The sequence below is a fragment of the Urocampus carinirostris genome, chromosome 18, assembly GCF_059441175.1.
Source record: "Urocampus carinirostris isolate Australia breed hairy pipefish chromosome 18, RoL_Ucar_1.0, whole genome shotgun sequence".
Classification (NCBI taxonomy): domain Eukaryota; kingdom Metazoa; phylum Chordata; class Actinopteri; order Syngnathiformes; family Syngnathidae; genus Urocampus; species Urocampus carinirostris.
In genome coordinates, this window is record NC_142366.1 from 29,537,222 (window position 1) to 29,562,255 (window position 25,034).

General features: G+C 40.3%; 1 protein-coding gene across 1 annotated transcript in view; it reads right to left on the reverse strand.

Moving 5' to 3' along the window:
• Positions 1 to 25,034, reverse strand: part of LOC148348797 (partitioning defective 3 homolog) — a 387,206-nt gene that overhangs the window by 94,318 nt on the left and 267,854 nt on the right. Inside the window, exons 20-21 of the mRNA XM_088322738.1 lie at positions 15,855 to 15,983; positions 2,082 to 2,387 (exon numbers count right to left, since the gene is read on the reverse strand). Of these exons, the coding sequence (XP_088178864.1) occupies positions 2,082 to 2,387; positions 15,855 to 15,983 (435 nt within the window). The remainder of the gene's footprint in view (positions 1 to 2,081; positions 2,388 to 15,854; positions 15,984 to 25,034) is intronic.

The following is a 25,034-nucleotide window of genomic DNA, read 5'->3' on the forward strand; positions in this document are numbered from 1 at the left end:
GACAGCGGATTAAAATTAAAAATGATTTTAAAACTTTGTAAACTTTATCATGTCCTTAGAATACTTTGCTTTAATCACTTCCTTTTTCTTAATTGTCCCAAGCGTTGATTGGTCACGGCTGTATTCCTTAGCGAAAGTACAATACTTCAAGCATTGTTTACATGGTTTTTATGTCTTTGCTTCTCCCTTTAGCATCACATCGAGTCTAGTGACCCATAGTGAATAAATACTGTTAATCAAAAACAAATACTCGGGCAACATGACGGCACAGTGGTTAACGTGTGTGCGGCACAGCTATGAGGTCCTGAGATTGAACCTCCTGAGTGGAGTTTGCATGTTCTCCCTGTGCTTGCGTGGGTTTCCTCCGGGCACTCCGGTCCTCCCACATTCCAAAAACATGCATGTCAGGTTAATTGGCCTAACCAAATTGTCCCCTAAGTGTGAATGAGCGAGTGAGTTGTCTGTCCCTGTGTGCCCTGCGACTGGCTGGCAACGAGTTCAGGGTGTCCCCTGCCCAGAGATTGCTTGGATGGGCTCCAGCACCCCCAGGACCCTACTGAGGATAAGAGGTGCAGATAATAGATGGATGGAAAAACAAATACATATTGTCTGGCAGACTCAGAGAGTCTTTACAAAGCACATGCGATTCTGAACTGAAAGAGAAAAAAGCATTGTGGGAGGTAGTTCAGCCAATAGCATATTGGCATGTTTAGGACGCTATGACGCAAACCAATTGTAGACCAGCATTTTTACATGACAACGCATGACAGGCATCTTAGTCTGAGTTTTGGGAAGCCACATCAGTTGTTGATGTCGTACAGTGAGGAAAATGCTATTAAGAGGGGCTAAAACATCTTATATCAAGCTTTAACGTCGTAAGGAGGGGTCTACTCTGTTTGCTCAACATGGAAACTGCTAGTGAAACAAAGATGAACTGAAACAGAGCATGACTGGGAAAAAAAGAAGAAAAAAAACGGTATAATCCTCAGAGGATTACCTCTGATCCACAGATAATGAGGGAAAAAAAGACATGAAATGACATTCAGGCGCTGAGATAAAATATTCCCGCTGTTGTCTCACATCGCCTCTGAAATCTGTTATCCGTGACGAACAAAATGAGAAAACAAGATCGTACGTCTCACGGATGTGAGGCCAAAACGCGTCGCACAAATAGTTCTAAAGGAAGTCGAACTAGATTTCATAGCGACAAGTCTGCAGTGTCCTGGTTTGCCGGCGTCCCTGCGTCCTAGACGCATCATTTTTGCTGAGGACGCATTGGGTCAAATCAACGTGCATCCCCGGGACGCAACCTTTTTGACACCATCCATCCATCCATCCATTGTCTTCCGCTTATCCGAGGTCGCAAATTGTTATTATTACCCGATTACTTTTTTTATTAACTAAGATTTTCCTCACTCCAAACTTTTCGTCAGGCAGGTCTGCCATTGTTGTTTTGGTCTCGCGCCGATCTCGGCAAACAAGACCTCGTTGCTTCAAGATGACGTCATTGTTTTGGTGGTTGTCGAGTGAAAGTGAAGTATGCCTCCGAAAAAACAGTTGGTATTAGGTGCAAATCAACAAAAAAAGCAGTAATTTCTTCAGTGTCGGTAATAAGTCGAAACTTAATACAGAAAGTGGTAACAACGGCAATAATTCCGGCACGAAAAAAACGCGGAGAAATTCTTCAGAAATATAATAAACAAAAGAATACTCCTAGCAAGAAAATGACTTTCCTGCCAAAATTGACTCAATTATATTCCTGGTGACGCTATGAGGAGGATGATGATTGGACCTTGAGAAGGCATTACAACTATGGCGGGACAGCAAACCAAGAATATATGAACTGAAAAATCTGAAATGATAACTTGCTTTGTATTACCAATTAACTGTCATGATTAAAACTACATGAATATATAGACTAATATTTCATATATTTGTTGCCAATTTACAATTTCAACTGCGATAAGACTAAATTTTGGGGACCCATAGATCTCTGTTGGGACCCATAGATTTTTGAGCATGCGAGCCCCCGGGACCCATCACTTTTCAGAGGTAAAATGAACACAGAGTCTGTGACTCACCTTTCCGAAGAAGAGTGTCTTCCGTTGCGAGGTTTGTTGACCTGAGCGTAGAGCGGTTCCGGGTTCTTGTCGGGATCGACGGAAGGTGGGCGAGGACTCTTGGTGGGTGGAGGAAGGTGGTGCAGGTGCCGCGTGGCGTAAGGGTCTACGATGCCGTCGTCTACCGAAGAGTCCCAAGAACCGATGCCAGCGTAGGTGTGCTCGTCCTCGGAACTCAAACCTGAGTTGCCAACTGTGTCTTGGATTTCGGCGTATTCGCGCTCTTTTGCCTGCTTTTCCCGGAACTCGCGCGTTTTGGCCTGGATTCTACAAAAACAAAATAATTGAGATTAGGGATTCATAGCCGTAGGGTTTGTACACCTTTTCTAAGAATAAATACAAGCCCTTTCTAAGGACTTCCAAAGCCAATATTACAATTTGTCCAGTAGAACAAATCTGGTGTGAATCAATGATTTCATCCAATCCATTATCTGCACCGCTTATCCCCAGTAGGGTCGCGGGGGTTCTGGAGCCCATCCCAGCTGTCTTCGGGCAGTGTTGCAGGTGACACCCTGTACTGGTTGCAATATGCGATTTTCAATCGTGTGTGTGTGTGTGTATTCATAAGGACATATACCTTTTCATTCTTGAGTGAATTTGTTTTCGAGACAAATCTCTTCCCACATTTTCAGTTGCAGGTAGTTCTTCCCATTACCAGTTACCACTGGGAATGAATATCACTAAATCCTTGCACATTGCATAGTGGCCATCTGAGGTGTAGCATGCACCTAACCTCTTGGACCCTTTATCCGACAATGCCATACAAACTAATGCTAGCTGCTGTTAGTCACGAGAGTAGGATACATACAGTGGCAAAGCAAAGCCACCAGAGAGCAGTGTCCGACTCATTTTCCAGCAGACTTGTTAAAAAAACATGACAGCATTACAAGCATTGACAAGCACGTCACACAAAATTTAAATACCTGTCTGTCTCTCTGTCTCTCACTCTCTCTCCCACTCTCTCTCCCACTCTCATTTTCTCCCACTCTGTGTCTCTCTTTTTCTCTTACTTTGTTGCTCTTTGTCTCTTTCACTCTCTGTGTCTCTCTTTTTCTCTTCCTTTGTTGCTCTTTGTCTCTTTCTAACTTCATTTTTTCCTTATATCTCTTTTCTCGTTCTCTCTTCCTAAACTTTGCGCTTTCTTTTCTCTTTTCTCTCCTTCTGTCTTTCTATTTCTCTTTGGATTTCTTTTTTCCTCCCCCTTTCTTTCCCCCTCTCTCACGACTTCTCTTTTTATCTCTTTTGTTTCTCACGCTCTCTCCCTCTTTTTCTTTCTTTGTCCCGCCCTCTCTCTTCTTTTCCCTTCCTCTTTCTCATATTTCTTTATTTTCTTTTTCTTTCTCTTTAATTTACTAGTCCGGCCCCCGACATAATGTTTGTTCTATCGTGTGGCCCCTCCGTTAAAATGAGTTTGACACCCCTGATCTACAGTGAAGAGGGGACTTAGAGATGCTGGCCTTCAAAGCAGATTGACATAAACAAGCCATATTAGCGGCTGGCCCAGAAACCCAAGACAATGACTGGGCCGAAAGAACACGAACAACTCATTTTATATTAATAGTGACTTTTTCATGGAGAGCACAAAATTGTGTAGATCAGGGGTGGCTAACCCAGTCCTGGAGAGCCGCACGTCCTGGATGTTTTGGAGGTTTCTCTGCTCCAACACAGGTGACGCCAATTTTCAGCTTTTTAGCAGGCTTTGTGAGAGCTTGATAAGGATCCAGGTGATTGGAATCACCTGTATTGGAGCAGAGAAACCTCCAAAACGTGCAGGACATGCGGCTCTCCAGGACCAGGTAAACCACCCCTGGTGTAGAAGATCCAAAACCTTTTAATGGCAGTGTATATGAACAAACAGAGTTGGGTATATTCACTGGCCACACCTGCATAATCACAAAATATTTTTGTTTTTTTTGGGGGGGATTGGGGTTAGGATTGTACAACCGATTAGTTTGTACCAATTCACAGGTGATCGGGAAGGAGCCCCGAGGAAATGAGGTAAGCTGGCATTGAAGGGGGTGAAGGATGACCTCCAACCGCAGGGACTTTAACTGCAGCCACCTGACGCTTTCCAGATGTTGTGTCATGTGCGCCAATGCACGAGAGCGTGCTACCTCCCGCGGACGCAACACATCCCCATTACCTTAGGTCATGAACGACCTCTGACATCCAGCACCTCACCCCCTCCTCCGTCACCCCCGAGCTTGCTTGCAGATGATTGACACGTAAAAAAGTGGCCTCCGATCCCCTCCAGCTTTTCTCTGTCCACCACGTGTGTTTTTTAATCATGGTAATCGAATTTCAAACACTTTTTCAGGGGTGGGTTAAGCCAATACCCACAAACTACTTGTACCGTATTAAGCACACTATAAGGCACACCCTAAAAATAGTCATTTGTGACACATGGAATTGAAACTACAGTAAGTTTGGACAAAAAAATGAAAACAAAAAACGTATTGGTGCACTGATCACAACATTGGATGCATCAGTATTGAAACCGTATTGTGGTGGGGATATCCACTAGACCAATGGTCAGCAACCTTTTCGATGTGGAGGGACACTTTCAAATTTTCTTGTAGGAATAATGCACAAGTATTTCCCTTCCCTGCCCATAATAATGGGTCCCAAACGGTTAGTGAAAGAAGTGACTCATTAGTGTGGAATGGTGGGTTCTGAAGTCAGACCAGTTGAGAACCATTGGTCTCATGGAAAGGATCCATAACTCTCCCCACAGATATCCGGGTTTGATTCCCTTTGCATCTAATTTAATACAATTGTTAACAACCATCTATGTCACGAGCGGGCCGGTGGTAAGATTTCGGTGCTCTTACCATCGCTACCTCCGTTGCCGTGATTGCGATGCAATTGTCGTCAGCGATACAATTATGGACGGGTACAATATTGCCGAGGGATGGTAACACATTTCCGATTTTGTCCGCGTATAAGGTGCGCCGGATTATAAGGGGTTTCTGGGTGTGCGTTGTAGTTCGGAAACTGCGGTACTCTGCCCTGTTTATTTGGAAACATCTCACAACCCCATTTCTCGAATCATCTTCAGAATCCCATTATGATGGAAGCCAGATGCGATGTCCGTGACGTGTCAGTTGTTTTCTTTTGACATCAAATGGGATCATTCAATCAATAGCAAAGCCCACAAGTGTGTACATAGGTTAGCCACCTGTTCAGTACGAAGGGACATACTGTATATCTCAAAGCTAGGAAACGATAACAATTACCAAATCCCTCCCACCTGCCATCTGGCTGAAGAGATGCCAGGAAGGAGCAGAAAATAACGTTAGCGTAGGTTCACGGACGTCTGCCGGGATCCCAGACTGACCCTCCGGCGTTTTATGAACTAATCAGATTCGTAAAAAATGACAACGTTGACATTTGTAATGAGATAATGGCCTTGCCTAGACTGACAGCACAGGGCACTAAGAGACTTAAATGCATGGACTTTTTTTTTCACTGCCCGATGTATTTTACTATTCTGCTTCAATGGGGGATACATTTGGCAAATATACAGAACTGTGAGTCATACTCAGCAATTTTAATGTTATAAAATGCATGCAATAATTCGGTTGAATTGTAATGAATCCATAATCTATGAAACTTGCATTAAAGAAAAAAAAAACACACAATATTCGAAATTTTTAGACAATTCTCAGCTCTATCGCTTTTGTTCACTGACGCTAATTCTGTTTTATTAAATTGAGCTTATAAGAGGGTTCTTACACCTTTTCCATGCTCACATTCAAAAAGCACATTTAAAGCTAAATTTTCATTTGTTTCCCAACACTATTACAAGAAGAAACCCAACGTCGATTGAGGTATCATCAACAAAAGTACCGTAAATTCCGGACTGCAAGCCGCTACTTTTTTCCCAAACTTTCAACCCTGCGGCTTATTCAGTGACGCGGCCAATTTATGTCATTTTTCTAACGGCCGCCAGCGGCGCTCGAGTACAACAGGTAAGATTTAGACTGCATCTTCTTAGCTTGTGCACAAATCAAATTAGCGTAGACATATCCTCATCATGCAAATTGCAAAAAGAAAGGCACATGACGCAGCTTTCAAGCTAAACGCAATCGAGCTTTCCGATATAGAAGGAAGCAGAGCTACAACACGCAAACTTTACTTTGCGAACGTGATGCTAGCGTGTTTTTGAATAAGAGAGCGAGGGACGACGTCTAGATGACAAAGTCTCTTTCCCATACTGAAGGAAGCCGACTTTGATGACGTCAATTATAAGGAGGAGGATGAAGACGGTTTACCGTGCTTACTTCAAGTATGGTATGTTTTTTTAAGAGAGATGTTTACTGTGTTGCGAGTGTGTTGCTAGTAGCGTTTTGCTACCCTTCACAGGCACGGTTTGGGATGAAAGTTATAATATTATTATTAAAGCTTTGAAAACTCTCTCGGTGTACCGTCTTTCTTTGTAAATATGTGTAACCATGTATAATATGTATTTGCAACTGTATATTTTTGTAATGTATTTATTTTAGAAACTTATTCTGATATGTTTTGTACGAGCAAATGAGAAGGAAGGGGCGGGGCAAATGCGGGCTGACGGGAAGTGGAGTAAAGGTGAGACGTGTTTGTGGACGCGGCCGACATTAGTGGATATATATTTTTCCCACCCATTACCATTGGAAATATACACTTTTTTCCTTGGATTACTTTCAACGGGCACCTGGACTCTGCAGGTCTGCATTAAATATTAAGTACCGGTATCATTTTCCATTCATTTTGCCGGCTGTGTTTTTTGGAATGTATCGGGTATGGGTTAATTTCATGTGTGTAATATAGAGGTGCGGCTTGTGTATGTACAAAATCGGTTTTCCTCCCGAAATGTGGTGGGTGCGGCTTATAATCAGGTGCGCTCTATAGTCCGAATTTTACGGTAGTTAGCGATCTTACCGAGTCTCATCAACACAGTCCAGAAAATCATGGTCTACTTTCTACCTAATGTAGTCGACATCGCTGGCTCATGCAAAGTCTAATTTAGTTTCAAACATTGTTCACCCCCTAGCCATCAACGACAATAAAGACAATTCTAACACTAATAAATTATTATTGATTAAACAATGAATTGGTACACCCGGACTACAAATGACAAAGTAAGACATTGGTTGGGATTTTTTGGGGTGGCGCAAAAAAGGGTAGATCATAAACAGGGTTAAATATGAATAAAATGATGACTCACAACACGTGGTAAGCTTTCTCTCCTGGCTTTGATCTCTTTGAGCTCCGACAAAACTAACAAAATGCGACAGAAACAAAATGAAAATAAATCCAAACAGCTTGCCATCATCATTTTTGCCGTTTCATGTGTTCCGTTACTCCTCAAGCCCGCACACTATTTGGTAATTTATTTCATATTTAGTTTTTTTTTGTCTTTTATTAGCATATTTGGTATTGGAGTCATCCAAAAGTAATTGAAAGTAATCAAGTTAAAGTAACCCTACCCAACCCTGATCATAAATATGTAAACAGTTTGTTTGATACTAATCCAGGAGAAAAACGGCTTTACACAACCATCTACTATTTAAAATGATGTTACAACTTGGCTAGTCTAAAAAGGTGCTGACATGTAAAACAGACTCTTCTGCAGCATTCGCTTCTTGCCATCCTGACCCTTTATTGAAAGCAAACCTTGGGCAACCTGCCCGCACAACTTCTCATTTTCACAATTACTCCTGGGAGACTACCCCCACGCTTGTGCCGTAATAAACTCTATTAATCACGTCGTGGTTGAACACGTATAACGCGGAGAGAACCACCGCCCGAGCATCACTGTGGTTGCAAAGCCTCAATTATGAGTGGGCAAGCGAGGACGATCGAGCTTTAAAAACAGGAAAGCAATAAACCGTATTATTTCTCAATAGCTCACTAATTAAGATGAATTATAGGATAGCTGTCTTTCAGTCATACAGCTCAACTTAATTGCTTGTTTTGCACTTACGTCACTGAAAAGTAAATTACATACGCCTCAGCTGTCTTTGTGGTTATTGTCATGATTGCTGATGTGACTCACCTGTGCCCGCTCATTTGGCGCCAACCGCCACGGGTTCTGATTGGCTCCCTGTCCCTATTTGAACTCTGTCCTGTCAGTCCCCTGTTGTCAGTCCGTCTGCGAACCTCAGTGTATACTAGGCAAGCCTTTTTCAACCCTGACTCCCACCTGTCCTGTTTTTGCTACCGTCTGTCTCCATCTACGACCCCTTTTAATCCTGACCACGTCTGCTCTCCCATCCCGGCTTACAACCTCTTTTTGTCCCCAACTACGTATACCTTCCTGTCCTGGCTTACGACTCGTTTCTGACCCTGACCACGCCTTGCTCTCCCAGTCTCGGCTACCAACCCGTTTTCCGTCCCGGACACCGCCATCGCTCGCTACGGAAGATCAACTTCCGTGGTCAGATCACAATCAGAGTACGAGAGCGACTTGCTTCCAGCGTCCAGCGAACACCGGATCATGAGCGCAGCCCTTCCTCTTTACTTCAATAAATCTTGTGAGAAACGTAACGCAATTGGGTTTGGCTACCGTTCTGGTCCTGACAGTTATATACGATTAAAAATACATTCAATGTTTGTGTGTCAGGTTTTCTTCATTAAACTTCACAATTTTTGGATTTTATGCACACAATTAGTATGCGACATATTACTGTGCTTAGTGTCTCGAATACAAAGTGAGGCAAGTCATACACTTGCCTCATTGCAAAGGTGGTACCAAGACCAAGAATTCCGATTTAGGACCAGCAGACTGCGGGGCAGCTTCATCCAAAAGGCTGTCAGGATGCTGAATTCACTCCCAGCTCTCTGCCATCCTTCCTCAGAACCACTCTCTGCCCGCTCCACCTAGAGCAGACTGTATCCTTTTTATTCAATTTTTTTTTTCCCCCCAACAAATGGACAGACACCCACTGCCTCCAGGAAACTACATTCCTCCCCACAGTCAAACATGGTGGTGGCAGCATCATGGTTTGGTAAAATACACTTATGCGCAGCAACACAAGTAGCGTTAAAAAGCAAAAAAAAAAAAAAAAAAAAAAAAAGCAACGCAACGCTAATGCTAATGTACAAAGCGTGTTACCGTATGCTAAAATTCTTCTATGGTGTTCAATGGAGGTTTTTATTCCTTGACACCACCTTACTAATTCCTGCTTGAGCGCCCCCTGGCGGCCGTTAAAAAATAAATGCATACATTAGGAGCATATCTGTATAAGCTGCGCTAAAAGTAACAATTTCTAGTCTGAACATTCTGATTTTTTTCATGCTAGAGTTTATATAATGCTTTCTTGCTATGCCAATCAAATTAGGAATAAGATGTAGGTTGATTTATTTGTACATTTGACTGTATCTCAATAAACTTGACCTCACTGCACGTCACTGATACATTACTTTATATATGCGTTTTAAGTTTCTGGTTCAGTTATCGTGGTTTTGTGCAACATTCCTGACCGTACCGTGTGTCCTGCTCGGTCAATGTCACAACCAGAGCCCAAAATAACCGACAGACTCTCGTCAATGTTTAATCAAGCCACCAGGAGTCAGGCAGGGGGCAGAGGACTCACTCCATTTTAAAGTCAACACTCCTTGCAGGAAGTTGCAAAGCTCGCCTTTTCAGTATGCGTGGTCGGATGCCGTTGCACTCGGACTTTCTCATCCGAGCTGAATGGATTTTCTTTAGCTGCCTCCTCATCAAAAAAAAAAAAAATACAAAACCTGCTAACTCCTGGGAAGCCTATTTTCTGAAGATAGCATCATGCAATCACAAAAGATAATTGTCCAGGTTTCAGTGTGGTTATTTACTAGGAAGATAATAACATGAACTTGCCCCAGGTATGAAAATGATTATAATTGTGATCACAATAATGATAATTATGATCGTAATCACACGTTCCGCGTCTGACGGTTCACGCTGCCTTGGAACTTATGGAGCGTAGACACAGATAGGGTACTACAATAATTATGTAGCTAAAGAAATTACAATAATAACATCAAGGCCATTGTGCTCAGTAACGTCGGTGGACAAGTTCATTTTTACTATGTACAAGGATTATAAAGTGGAGTTTTTTCAGACAAATAACAGGTGTACGTGTCTCTTAGTAACGACATTTTTGAATAAATTAATATTTTACTAAATATTAGCACACTAAATCGAGTTAACATCCATGAGTCCTTCCGCAAACAAGGCATTGAGTGTGATGTCAAGCGTTCTCTTCCACGCAAGTGGGATATTATTGCATTCGAATAGGAGATGCTTAAAAGTCACAGGAGATTGCATACAGCTCACATTTAGCTGGAAATGTGAACAAACTAACAAAAACGTCAAATTTCAGCCAAAAATCGAGCATTCAACTCTGCAGTGTTAATGGCAGCACTGCCCGACAGGGCGTGCTGCACAACTTGAAAAAAAATCTGAGACTTTCATGTGCACCTTATGGTCATGAAAATACGGTAACTTTAGATTATTTAGATATTTGTCATGAATTATTATCTTATTGTTTAAAATGGAGTATTTGGAAACAGCCGGAGTGACCAGCATTCTGTATGCTTGCAATAAAATCTTTTACTGTCAAAAATTGGGATTCACTGTACAGGAGAACACCATTTTTCTTTACTTTAAAGGGACAGTGTGATTTATTTGACCACAAGATGTCACAGTGCACTGTAGTGCAACCTAAAATGAGTGCTCAAAAGCATAAGGAGGAATACAAACTACGGAGACTCAAAGTGACCAACACCTTCCATTGAGTTTCTCATATTTTTACCCATCCTTTTTGAGGTTTTCAGATACATATGGCAGCAAGATGGTAGAAACTGATGTATGCTCCTCTTAGATGAAGCTCATATAAGGACAAATGCTAATTACTCAAACTAACGGTTTAACGGTTATTAAAACAACAAAAAAATACATTTATACGATAGGTCATGTATTATCCATCCAACTCACTCGCTCATTCACACCTAGGGACAATTTGGTTAGGCCAATTAACCTGACATGCATGTTTTGGGAATGTGGGAGGAAACCGGAGTGCCCGGAGGAAACTCACACATGCACGGGGAGAACATGCAAACTCCACACAGAGAGGCTGCGGTAGCTGGACTGGAAACCCTGAACCTCCACACCCTGGGGCTGCGCGCTGACCACACAGCCGCCGAGACGCTAAGTCATGTATTAGTATATCAACATGTTTTTTATTCCTTTTAATAAATCAGATGTGTTTGTTTTTACCTCTGGGAGCTAAAATAATACACACTGTACCTTTAAAATCACAAAAGAAAAGGCAACAACACTGCCCGAGTAATCAAAAGAATGAAAAAAAAAAGTGCTCTGGTGGCCTGTCGGGAACAAGGACGCCCAGAGTCACAGTGGAGTGCTGATTAGAAGCCGAGTAGATAAGAGAGAATGGACATCATAATCAGCCGCCACAGAGAACGAGGAAGAATGAAGCTCACTTCAGGCAAGCCATGAAGAAGAAGCATTGTCAGCTTGTCGTTTTTCTGCCCTCTCTTTACCCGAAAAAGACATTCAATGCTAACATTTCCAAAGATAAGTCCAAGACTAATACTGGCTTGGTTTGAAGTGCAATCATTTATTGGTCTTCTTGCCTTCAAACTCAGACAAAGTCCAGAATTGTTGTTTTCAACCCTTTAAGAAACACCGTTCCAACCTACGTCATTACCGGATCAGCACAGGATGCGTGCGTATAGGAGTAGCAGTATGAGAATAGAGTGAGAGAAGATTTGTATGTTGAGTTGTATTTTTAAGAGTCTTTAGTTACAAAAACAACATGCCCAGCTGTTGTGCATTCAGGTTCACGAACCACAATTTAAGGAAGATATTTTGATTGCAATGCTCAGAGAAATCAGGGTTTTTTTTCAAAAGAACCATTATTTTATATATATATATATATATTTATATATATATACCAGCTCAGTAGCCTAGATGGTAAGGCGCCCGCTTTGTGACTGGGAGGTCGGTGGTTCACGCCCCGGCTGAGTCATTCCTAAGACTTAAAAAGTGGTCGGCGGCGCCCTCTGTTGGCTGCGGCTGCATCGGCTCGCTAGAACGGGTCAGGTGCAATCGACATTTCGTTCTGTGTACATTGTTACACAGAATGACAATACAAGGAAATTATTATTATTATTATTATTATATATATATATATATATATATATACAAACACGTATATATTTTAGTGTCTCTGTCCACATAATCAAAGGAGGGAGGAGTTTATATATGATCACCATCTAGGTAGGTTACCCCAAGTGTGCCAAAAAAACTGACTTGGCATTTTGGGTTTTTGCTGACTTAGCAACTTTCCCAGAGCAAATTTGGCTAGTGTCACAATCTTTTATGAGCAATCAGGTAGATCACTGTAGAGGTGAAAATGTTGCTCTCAGCACTTTAAACATACCTCTGAGACTATCACAGTGCAGGTGCATTTATACAGGGACTTGAATACACACAGGTGGATTCCACTTATCATCGTTGGTCATTTAGATCAACATTGAATCATTCAGAGATCCTCACTGGGAGTACAAAGTATGTGAAGTTATTTATCGTTTATGTTTATTCTGGAAAATGATTGTGTTTGTAATTCAAATTCTTGTTAAAAGCACACATTTCGTTTAGATTTCTATCTTTTCATATTTTGAATTTGTCTAATTTCCATGGAATATATTTTGGTGGAGAACAAAGTGTGTTAAGTTACTTAATGTTTAAGTTCTTTGTGGAATAATTCTATGTCTGTTTTGAATTCATCCATCCATCCATCCATTCTCTGCACCACTTATCCTCAGTAAGGTCGCTGGGGTGCTGGAGCCCATCCCAGCCATCTCCGGGGAGTGGGCAGGGGACACCCTAAACTGGCTGTAGTTTCGCCTCCTTTTGCGGAAAAGCCCTAAAATACAACACGGGCTCTTGGCGTTCGCGCTAGAAGTTAATTCATCAATCAAGAGGTCGGAATCCATTTGGTTAGCCCCGGATCATAATTCTTCATCTAAGCTAGCATATGAAGTTGCCATCACCGGGCTTGCCTGCCCGGTTGACTGCTCACTGGAACACACACAAGTTCATTTCGCGAGTGTCAACTCAATTTAATCACGGCCTATAAATCAACATTAGGGGACGCAGTCAATCCCGGGTTGCGCCGGGATCACACGCAGCGAAATGGAAACAAAATATTGGAATACACATATATCAAGAGTTGGCGGTTATCGTTGACTGTTTTCGGGTTGATAATGCAAACTATCGGTGCTCTCAAAGGAGGCTAAATCCCGAAGTATTTTATAAAGTACTGGTATTAATACCTCATAAAAGACTAGCAATACAGATACCCGGTCTTGGTAACACAAAACTTGGTACTCAATTCCTCTTTTGTTAATTCATCAATTATTCAGTGTGTATTAAAATATTTGGTGGCATTTAAAGCTAACAAAACACATTTCTAGATCAAGAGAAACAATACTGGTATCGATCTGAGAAAAATTTATTGTGCAATTTCAGGCTGAATCCCAAATCTCAAGTAGCCATCAATCTGGATACGGATAACGGATGATAAGAAAACCCTTGTGCAATTATATAAGCACAGATGAAAACAGTTTACCTGGTTAAAAAAACTCTAAGACTGACCCTCCTTTGAACAATGATACTGCTGAAAGTGTGAATTACCCTACGGGGATGAATAAAATATCTATCTATCTATCTATCTATCTATCTATCAACTGATTTGCGTACCATCGAGTGTACCACATCTTAAAAAAAGGTTGTAATTGGCACTACTACGGATATCTCGTATCTGCACCAACAAAAATGGTATTAAAGATCTTTTGTATTGATACATTAACTCTTTAATTAGTCATTTTTTCTTATGGTAATATCTTAAAGGTAACAAAACACATTCCGAGGTCAAGATGAACCGGTCTACTTTCAATAAGGACTTGGCATGTTGGCAGGTGGTATTATTATGAGTCGCCAACACCCCGCCACCTGAAATTTCCCTGAGGAAATTCCACTAAAGCACAGGACAATCGGGGCTGAATGATACGGTTCGGAAGCAGGTACAAAAGAAGAATCGAAGGGAGCTGGGACCGGGCCCTCACACGTGCAGAACCAAATCCGAATATTTGAATGCTGGGTTTAGACGAGGGAATGGTCCTTATCTCCTCTGACGTGTGTGTGGGCGCTGATTACGCCTCTCAGGGGGACAGTCTCTATTTTTAGGGGTCTACCACCGTCTCCAAGGGCCCGCAGGGGGGGGAATGGGTTCGGCCCCCAGCCAGCCGTGGTGAAGAGGATGGAGACTTGTGCCTCCATATGTTTCATTGAGAAAAAATGGAGGTTTTGTATTTTGGGTTTGGACAGCGTTAGCCCCCTCTAGTCTTTTGGTACGCTATCAAGCGCTATTGTTTCTTATTCAATTAGCTGCTATTACCAGCGGCTGTTTGAACTCGAGTTCATTTAGTGGAAGGATGACAATGTGGTAGAAAGCTGCCTCCCTAATATAGTTGACACCCCCTACTGGAGAATTCAGCTCAAAACATAAGGATCAATATAGAAAAATGCTATATGTTTTTAAAATAATTTAAAAAATAAACAATAATAAAATTGAAATAAAAATAACAACAAATAAATTAATAAAATAAATTCAACATTTAAAAAGAAATAATAAAAAACAACAAACGACTAAATGAATAAGATAATAATAAATTAAACATTTAAAAAACAATTGTACATTTGAGAAAAACGTGATTAAACGAATACATATGCAAATGAAATAAACATCTTAATTGGATTTGGAACTTAACTATAAATTTAAAAAAATGTAAAAGAGAATAAAAAACTAAATAAAAAGAATATAACATTTTGAAAAATATAATACATGCATATAGCGTCGGAAATAAATGGTAAATGGTCGAGTCGTGTAAATTGCCACAAAAAAAGAAATCAATGAGCAAAAAATAAATGATAGAATATTTCTTAATAAATCAGAATAAAATACTAGATTAAAACATAAATAATAAACAAAACTATGTATGTTTGTATTACGTATCCAAAATAATGAATACATACAAATTAAATAGTATACATGTTTAAGAAAAAATAGAAATTAAAAAATAAATTAAAAAAAGTAAAAATATATAAACATAATATTTTTTAAATACATTAAATATAAATATATATTAAATAGAATTATGAATATTATATATTATTAGAAATTCACATACATTAAATATAAAAGATTAATACATAATGAACATTAATTTTGATATTTATTTAAAATTACGAATCATATTTATTGAATACAATTAAAAAAACAAATAAGATGCACAGATATAAATAAAAATAAATAAAAAAAACATAAAAAAGGTTAAATAAATTAAAATAAAACTAAAATAAAAATGCAGAAACAAATAAATGACGTGAACATTTGAAAAGTGGATAGGAGTTGTAAAAGGATAGTGGGATGTTTGGACGTGTTCTAAAGGAGGGGCTATGATGCGGCAGGGGTAAACCAGTGAAAGCTGTTGGGCCCTGCTGTTGAACAGAAGAGTGTGTTGAGTCACCCTGACCCCAAAAATGTTTGTGTGTTTTTTTGCTAATTTTTTCCCTTTATTTTCTTTTTTAATTTTCTTTGTTATTGTATGTGTTTGTCTTGCTGTCGGTCACCCCTATTGAGGGATATGACCAAGGTAGATAGATAGATATAATTTTTCATCCACCTCTCTTGTTCGAGCTTCATGCGCCGGGTCTCCTCCTCAGACACGTGTACTTCCTCGGCTTTGGATTTACTCGAGGCCCTCCTTTCCAATCTGTCGGCCGCCGCTTCATGATTGCGGCTCTTCCCGAACCTAGGCAAAAGGGAACGAAGCACGGACCTTTAATTCTCATATTTTTCAAAGTCGCGCGTCACCTCTTTTATCCGGCGAAGAAAAAAAAAATCAGGTTAAACTGCTCAGAGAGGAAATTAAAGTGTCAAACTGTCATATTCTTCAGGCTCAGTGTGTACCAGGGGGAGACGGCCGAGAACACAGTCTCCACTATTTGTTGTTGAACGACTTGGACTCCTTATGTTCTATCAAAATGTATGAAATCATAAAAAAAGCAAACGCATGATGATTACATTGTAAGTCCAATTCCCTATGAGGCAATCAAGAAATTGCCATCAAAAGCTAAAAAAAACACGGAACTCCTATGGCTTCCTGTCCCCTTCCAGTAAATCGACAAACAGCGCTCATGATAAAGATGGAAAGAACGTCAAGGTACCAGGTCGAATACAACTTGCACTGCAAAGTTTCAAATCAAAGCAGCTATACACATACAGTGGTAAATCCATTGTAAATTCCTAAGATTGGCACAACTTGATGCTGAAAGAATGAGCAGTGGTAGATTGGCTGAACATGATGAAAAGGGGAATACAGAACATGGCTGACAACAGGCAGGTGTAAAAATGCCAAAATAAGGGAGACGATGGAAACTTAGGGTGACTACAGCATGTCAATAACACGTGCATAGCAACTGACAACTTAACAGACATTAAAAGGAGCATAGGGATCGCATATCACTGACACAATGACTGATTCTTGACAGAATTAGAATAACTCTAAAGAATTATAAACAATGGCACGACAGCATTGCCATCATACAAAACATGGTAACTTGATATCATATGCAATAAAAATAGACATAATGTCAGCAATTGCATAGCAACTGACAACACCACACGGGTATGGTAACAAACTAAGAGCGCAGATTACAGTATGGTAGCAACAAATAAAGGCAAATCCTACAGGATGACAGTAACTGCATAGGAATCACCAATTATATATATAAACAATACACAACATCTGTATATCACATATAACAAAAAGGCAACCAAATAGAAGACTGTTACAACTTAAACAAAGGAACTGACATCAATCACCATACATAATAAAGTACAAAAACACTGGACCTCAGCAATTGTACAATAAGAATAAATACTTACTAAAACAGGACAGATTTCTGTTGTAGCGCCACAACAACTGACTAGAAACTGTATGTCATTCACACAATAAGACTATGTGGACCAATTATTACTACCGTGGGACATAACTGTATAAAAATGCACATCATTGACAATATAACTATTGGGCAGATTACTACTGCAGTGCTACTGCAACTGCATAGTAACTGTATGTTCCTTACACAATCAGAATAAACAAACCAATGATTACTAACAAGGGACAAAAGCAACTGTATTAAAACTGCATTTGATCAACATAATAAAGCAACTGCATGGTAACTGAATGACATAATAGTTATCATAAATACCTGGTAGGATGCAATCTGTTACAAAAGAGTGAATAAAAAAGCACCGTGGCAACTGCAAAAAAAGACTACCACAGGACAACATGAGCTGTATCAAAACTGCATCTCACCGACACAAGATTATGGATGCAGCACCACAACTGCAAAGTAACTTTGTAGTTTACAAAATAATGGAATAGAAACATATGATTATAACTGCAGGACCACAACAACTGAATAATTACTACATATAATCTACAAAACTAAACAAGATATGCTATTACCACAAAAGGACAATAGCAACTGATAACGGTGTCATTGTAAGACACCAAGTTGCTATAAATCATCTAACTTTGTAGATAAACTAAAATTAGCTTGATGCAGGACTATAAAAACTGCACAGCAAGCATTTGACATCATCTTAAGGAACATATAGACCACTATATCAACTCCCCAAAACTGTTATGTTAATAACTGCACTTGAATTTTCTTCCGCCAACGATCATCCATCTGAAAAAGACTATCCCTGCTTTAAAAGAGCCTGACAGGAGATTTTGTGCTTTGGCCTTAGATGGGTCAAGGTGATAATGTTTGGAATCTCTGCAGACAGCATGCATTACCTAATTGATTAATCAACAAATAGCTCCGGAAAGTAAGAGTCGGTTAATCATTCCCAGGCTGCTATCCATCATCTGCGCAGGTGTCACTTCATGTAGTGAGGTCCAAAAAGACTCTACTTTCAATTTATCAGTGCATTGGGCTATTTGTAAGTGTCAAACATATTGGCATGCTAGACAGAATCAGGGCATCAGCAACAATCAAATGAAAAGTGAGTTCCCTTCACCGGCAGTCTGAAATGTCCACACGAGAGACAAGCATTGCATTTGTCTTTCCGCGCTGGAAGACATCCCAGTTTCCAGGCTGACGACTGCCCGACTGATCTGCAGCTCATCAAGACAAGCGATTAAATTTGATCCAAATCTAGCTGCTCGACTACTTGAGCACCAGTCAGTTCAGAAGCCTTTTTGTGTGAGTTAAAATCAAAACAAACAAAAATCATGTATTTGGGTTAAAAGGCGCCTAGAGGAAAGACAATCCAGTCATTTGTCCTTTTTTTCGGTTTTCAAACCGGCACTGTCACATTAATCATGCTGTATCGACGGAGAAGTTGACAAGGCTTGATAATAACATATTGATTGGTCGCCAAAATACACCGTTTGAATGACAATGTTGTCTTTCGAATTGACAAAATCAGGCAGCACATAGAAACCTAGACTCCCCACCTTCAAAATAAACAGACAAAATAACACTTCAAAGTTTGAAACATATATTTTATTTACACATCCACAAAAAAAACAATACTATATGACCAGCAAAACTGAAACGACTTCAGGTATCATATATACTCGCATATAAGCAACCCAATACAACTCTTAAAATGGCCACATACAAAAATAATATTCATAAAACATGTAGCTAAACATAAAAATATATGCATTTAATTATGGAGATAACAAAAACGAATATACTGACAAAAATCTAATAATATAATGTTTTTAAACCATTTAATGGTGGAAACCCTTACGCCATTTCGGACAATCGTTTCCTTCTTAGACCCAACCATTCTTGTCACTGTTTTCCACTATTCCTTCCCCCTATCTAACATATTCTTTTGACCTATTAAAGGAATGAAAAGGAAATGAAACAAACAAAATATGAATAAAAAAAAAAAAAAGATTTAGTACCTCTCAAACACTTCAGGATGCCACTGATTGACCGGACAGGAAAAATATTTCGAGTAGGTCTTGATCACTATCTACAGTTAGAGAATAATTGACAGATCCAAGACCCACTGTAAACTAGGTCCGGGTGGGTCCCGGTCCACACGTTGAGAAACACTGCGCTGGACCAAATGGTGGATGGATGGATTGTAAGGACGGATAGGTGTAGGGAAAGTAAAGACAGATGGATGTAAAGAATGTAAAGAGGAATGGGTGTAAAGAATGTAAAGACCGATCCGTGTAAGGGAGGTGAAGATGTACGCATACAAGGAATGTAAAGATGGGTGGATGTAAAGAATGTAAAGACTGATCCATGTAAAGAACATAAAGAGGATTGGATGTGAGGAATGTAAAGATGGATGAATGTAAGGAATGTAAAGATGGATGAATGTGAGGAATATGAAGACGGATGAATGTGAGGAATGTGAAGACAGCTGGATGAAAGGAATGTAAAGACGGGTGGATGTCAGAAATGTAAAGATGGATGGATATAATGAATGTAAAGACAGATGTGAGGAATGTAAAGACGGGTGGATGTAAAGAAAGAAAAGATGGATCATGTAAAGAATGTAAAGACATATACATATAGGGAATGCAAAGATGGGTGGATGTAAGGAATGTAAAGACATATGAATGTAAGGAATGTAAAGCGGGTTGGATGTGAGGAATGTGAGGACACGTGAAATTAAGGAATGGAAAGATGGGTGGATGTAAGGAATGTAAGGACGCTTGGATGTGAGAAATATGAAGACGGGTGGATATAAGGAATGTAAAGACGGGTGGATGTGAGAAATGTGAAGACTGGTGGACATAAGGAATGTAAAGACGGGCGATTGTAAGGAATGTAAAGGCGGGTGGATGTAAGGAATGTACAGGCTGATATGAGGAACTTAAAGACTGGTGGATGTAAGGAATATAAAGATGGTTGGATGAGAGGAATGTGAAGATGGGTCGATGTAAGAAATGCAAAGACAGGTGGATGTAAGGAATGTAAAGACGGGTGGATGTAAGGAATGTGAAGACGGGTGGATGTGAGGGCAGTAAAGACGGGTGGATGTGAAGACTGTAAAGACGGATGGATGTGAGGAATGTAAAGACGGGTGGATGTGGGAAATGTAAAGATGGGTGGATATAAGAAATATAAGGACAGATGGATATAAGGGATGTGAAGACAGATGTGAGGAATGTAAAGACGGGTGGATATAAGAAATGTAAGGACAGATGGGTATAAGGAATGTAAAGACAGATGTGAGGAATGTAAAAAGGGGCCATGTAAGGAATATAAAGACAGAATAATATAAGGAACGTAAAGACGGATGTGAGGAATGTAAAGACAGGTGGTTGCGAGGAATGTAACACTGATGCATGTAAGTCATGTAAAAACTGATGCATGTGAGGAATGTAAAGACAGGTGAACGGTAAGAATGAGACGGACACAAAAGTTTCCTAGTTCAAAAAACCCACGATTACATGCGAAAAATATATCTGGGACCTTGCACACGTAACAAGTATGTTTCAATGAGTAGAATTTACAACCCGTTATCATTCTATGACCTTGAACCAAATGGATTTTAGATCTGCACAGAGTTACCATGGTTACCAGCAGCGTGAGACCACAGAGCCAATTAAGGTGAACACGATGTTGCAATGCCACCCGCATGAGTGTGTATGTGTGCGCGTGCAGGAGGAGATCTTCAGTCATCATTTAAAAAGCGACATAAAAACATTGATAAGTCGTATTGGAGTTTTATAATTCAAAGTGAGAGTTGACGTTTTATGCAGTAGCAGAACATGAGTGAACATTTTGGCTATTTATAGTGTTCTTGGAGAAGGTTCAGAAACATAGTATCTACATTGCTGTGAACAAGTATTTGCCCCCGTTGTGTATTCTTTGAATATTTATCACTCACACAAATTTCAAATCATAAAACCAATTTTAATATCACACAGAGACCACAAGGGAATGTGTTTTTTTTTATGTTGATTCAATTTCCAAAGGCACAAAAATCCTACTGTATCAGGCCTTATGAGAAAAAAGTAATTGCCCTGGGAACCTAATAGCAAGTTGGGCCACCTTAGGCAGCGATAACAGAAATCAAGTGTTTAAAATACTTAGTAATAAATCTTTCACCACACTGCAGAGGAATTTTGACTCACTCTTTGCAAAATTGTTTTAAATGTTCCCTATTGGAGGGTTTTCTAACATGAACTGCTCATTTAAGGTCACACCACTGTATCTCTATTGGAAAATCCGGACTTTATTTTATATTGTCCCAATGTCTCACATAATAATCAGCCATAAAATGTCAGTATCAGTTGTGGTTTAATTTTTTTTTTTAAATAATTACCTTGAAATTTCAAGATACATTAATTTAATCGCAGTATATTGCTCCTTGATTTTAGGGTTGCTGAAAAAATGGTCACGAGATGTAGCTGAACAGATTGGTATCAACCCTTTCAAAAATCTAAAATTATATATATATATATTTATATAAGAGGATCATGCATTATTTTTTTTAAACTAATTCTAATAATTAATAATCTTTAATAATTAAATAATCTTTTTTTCTAAATGATTGCCGTTCCCATGTCTGAAAGTAACATTTTAAACAAAACAAAATTATATATTGTATCTTCTAGACTATAAGTGTCAGGACCAGAACGGAAACAGGACCCAATTGCGTAGCGTTTACCACAAGTTTTATTGAAAGAAAGAGGAAGGGCTGCGCCCACGATCCGGTGTTCGCTGCACGCGGGAAGCAAGTCGCTCTTGTACTCTGATTGTAATCCGAACACGGAAGTGGATCTTCCGTAGTGAGCGATGGCGGTGTCAGGGACGGACAAAACGGTCGGTAGCCGGGACTGGGAGAGCAAGGTGTGGTTGGAAAGGAGTCGTAAGCCAGGACGGGCGAGTAGACGTAGTCGGGGACAAAAAGGGGTCGTAAGCCGGGACGAGAGAGCAGACGTGGTCAGGATCAAAACAGGTAGTAGCCGGAGACAGACGGGAGCAAAAACGGGAAAGGTTGGAGTCACGGTCGAAAAAGGCTTGCCTAGTATACAATGAAGTTTGCAGACGGACTGACAACAGGGTATTGACTGGGTTTAAATACTAACAGGATACAAATCAGAACCTGCAGCGGTTGGCGCCAAATGAGCGGGCACAGGTGATTCCCAACAGTAATCACGACAATAAGACACATGTGATTATAAGGCACACCTTCAAAAATAGTATCTTTTAAAATGTGTTTTCATAAATATGGTGATAGGGCAGCACGGCGGCGCAGTGGTTAGCGCTTGTGCAGCACAGTTCATGTCATGGGAACCTGTCGTGGGTTCAAATCCAGATCCAGACTTCCTGTGCGGAGTTTGTATGTTCTCCCCGTGCCTGCGTGGGTTTCCTCCGGGCACTCCGGTTTCCTCCCACGTTCCAAAAACATGCATTTCAGGTGAATTGGCCGGTCCAAATTGTCCCTAGGTGTGAATGAGCGAATGAGTTGTCTGTCCCTGTGTGCCCTGCGATTGGCTGGCAACCAGTTCAGGGTGTCCCCTGCCCACTGCCCGGAGATGGCTGGGATGGGCTCCAGCCCCCCCGCGACCCTAATGAGGATAAGCGGTACGGCTAATGAGATGAGATGAGATAAATATGGTGCACCAGACTAAGGCACATGGAATTGAAACGCATCGGAAAATAAAAACTTTCATAGAACATAAACCATAATTATGAAATATTGTTTCATAAATGTAAGACGCATCTGCAGATCTCTGGTAAATTTTTGGTTTGTGGGTGCGGAAATATGTTGATTATGTGCTAACAGAGTAAATATTTTGTGTATTTAGTATTATTTTTTGTTGTTTACACTCTCAATTCAAAAAAAGCCACTCGACACCAGCATCAATTATCATCACGAGTACTTGGAATCAGCATGATACCAATGCAAAATATTACTACTCCACAGCAAATTTCCAGATGTAAAAAGGGAAACATCAAAAGGAGCAAGCGGGAAAATAAACTGCTCATCATATTTACAGTAGGCTTGAGAGGAACCCAAGTACCTCTCACATCATTATTTTTACCCACGCAAATAGACCATCACGTCCTCGCTCTGCTCTCCTGCTCGCGACTAACTGGCCGTGATCCCGTTTAATGATCCATCCATAAGCATCTATCTCACCCGAGCGAGCGAGCGCTCGACTCAAAGTGATGAATGCGAGCGCCTCTGCAAAGAAAGACGGAGCCAATGCAAAGATAGCGACCGACGCGACTCGAAAACCCCCGTACGATCAATGAGATAGCCGAGCGGCGAGAATATCCCGCGACCTGTTGCAGTCACCCGTACGTGCAATTCATCACCGCCCGGCCTGATAATGTCTGAACGCCCTCATTTGGACTGTATGTAATCTTGAACGTGTCAGTTATATCCAATCGATTCCGGGCTTTGATGGCGACTTAAGGGATGAAACGCCAGTAATGAAATAGAAGATAAAGCGAGACCACGAGATGTCAGACGTTTTGGTACTTTGACGTCTGTCTTCATTAGAAGTGTTTAACATTCTCTATATTGTCATTAGTGATGGGAAAATGAAGCCCCATAAAGCAGTGAAGCCCTGCTTCACACTAGGGGTGAGAGTGGGCCGACAACAATTCACCCTGACCAGCCCGAACCCGACCGGTTTACATGATTTGAGGGGCCGGGACGAGTGTAAACCTGAAACTGTATTTTGGCTCATGGCCCTAAAGGGCATCGCCAAAGTGCGTGGTACTGAGTTGCAGCGCCGAAGTGTGTTACTCATGTGAAAGTTCAGTAACCTCAGAATACTATTCATCAAGTAGAAGTAAAAGGTAGTCATCCAAATCTCTACTTAAGTCAAGTCAAGTCATGTTTATTTGTATCGCCCTTAATCACAAAGAGTCTCAAAGGGCTGCACAGACCACATATTATTGCAAACTACAGACTATTATGACACTACCCCCTCCTCTAAAACCTACATGAGGGCAAATTCTACACATATATTGCAAACATAAAATATAGGTTATCCATATGCTATATAATAGGGACCCGAATGGAGAACCCTCTCGAACCTGCGGATTTCTTCTTGGCTCTTGGGATCACTAGAAGACCAGCATTTTCAGAGTGAAGGCTCCGGACCTGAGTAAAAGTAAGGGCATGCTGTGCAGATCCTCCCCAAAAAGCACGACCCAGTTCGACCTAATGATTGACTTTATGCTCGAACCCAGCCTGAAATCAGGACTCGAAACCAAGATCTTATCTTTACTCCACACACACATAGGGGCTTAAAGATAAACCATTTTCTCGATTACACCAGCATGTGGAAAAAATAGATTATTCATTATTATTTAGCTCATTTGATGTCAGACGTATTGTCTTTTGCGAAGTTAAGGGGGATCTACAGCTTTACCTTGCCGCTTTTATTTTGAAATACACTCAAACCTGGAAAATCATTGTCTAAATCAGTCGCGTTGTACACCTGCATCGCAGGGCTTTAAACGTCACCGCTTACATAAACACACACCTCAACTCCCGGTTTATGAACCATTCGTTTAAACACAGTTTCCTCCAGGTTAAGGCGAGTCAATTTAAATACCATTTGAGACTAATTGAATGTGTTTCAAAACTTATTTTATGATAGATAGATAGATAGATAGATAGATAGATAGATAGATAGATAGATAGATAGATAGATGACAGATAGATGGATACTTTATTCATCCCCGTAGGGAAATTCACACTTCCAGCAGGATCCTTATGTTGAAAAATAAAATAATAAATTAAAGATATAGAATACAAAAATACCCAATATAACGTGTTGATA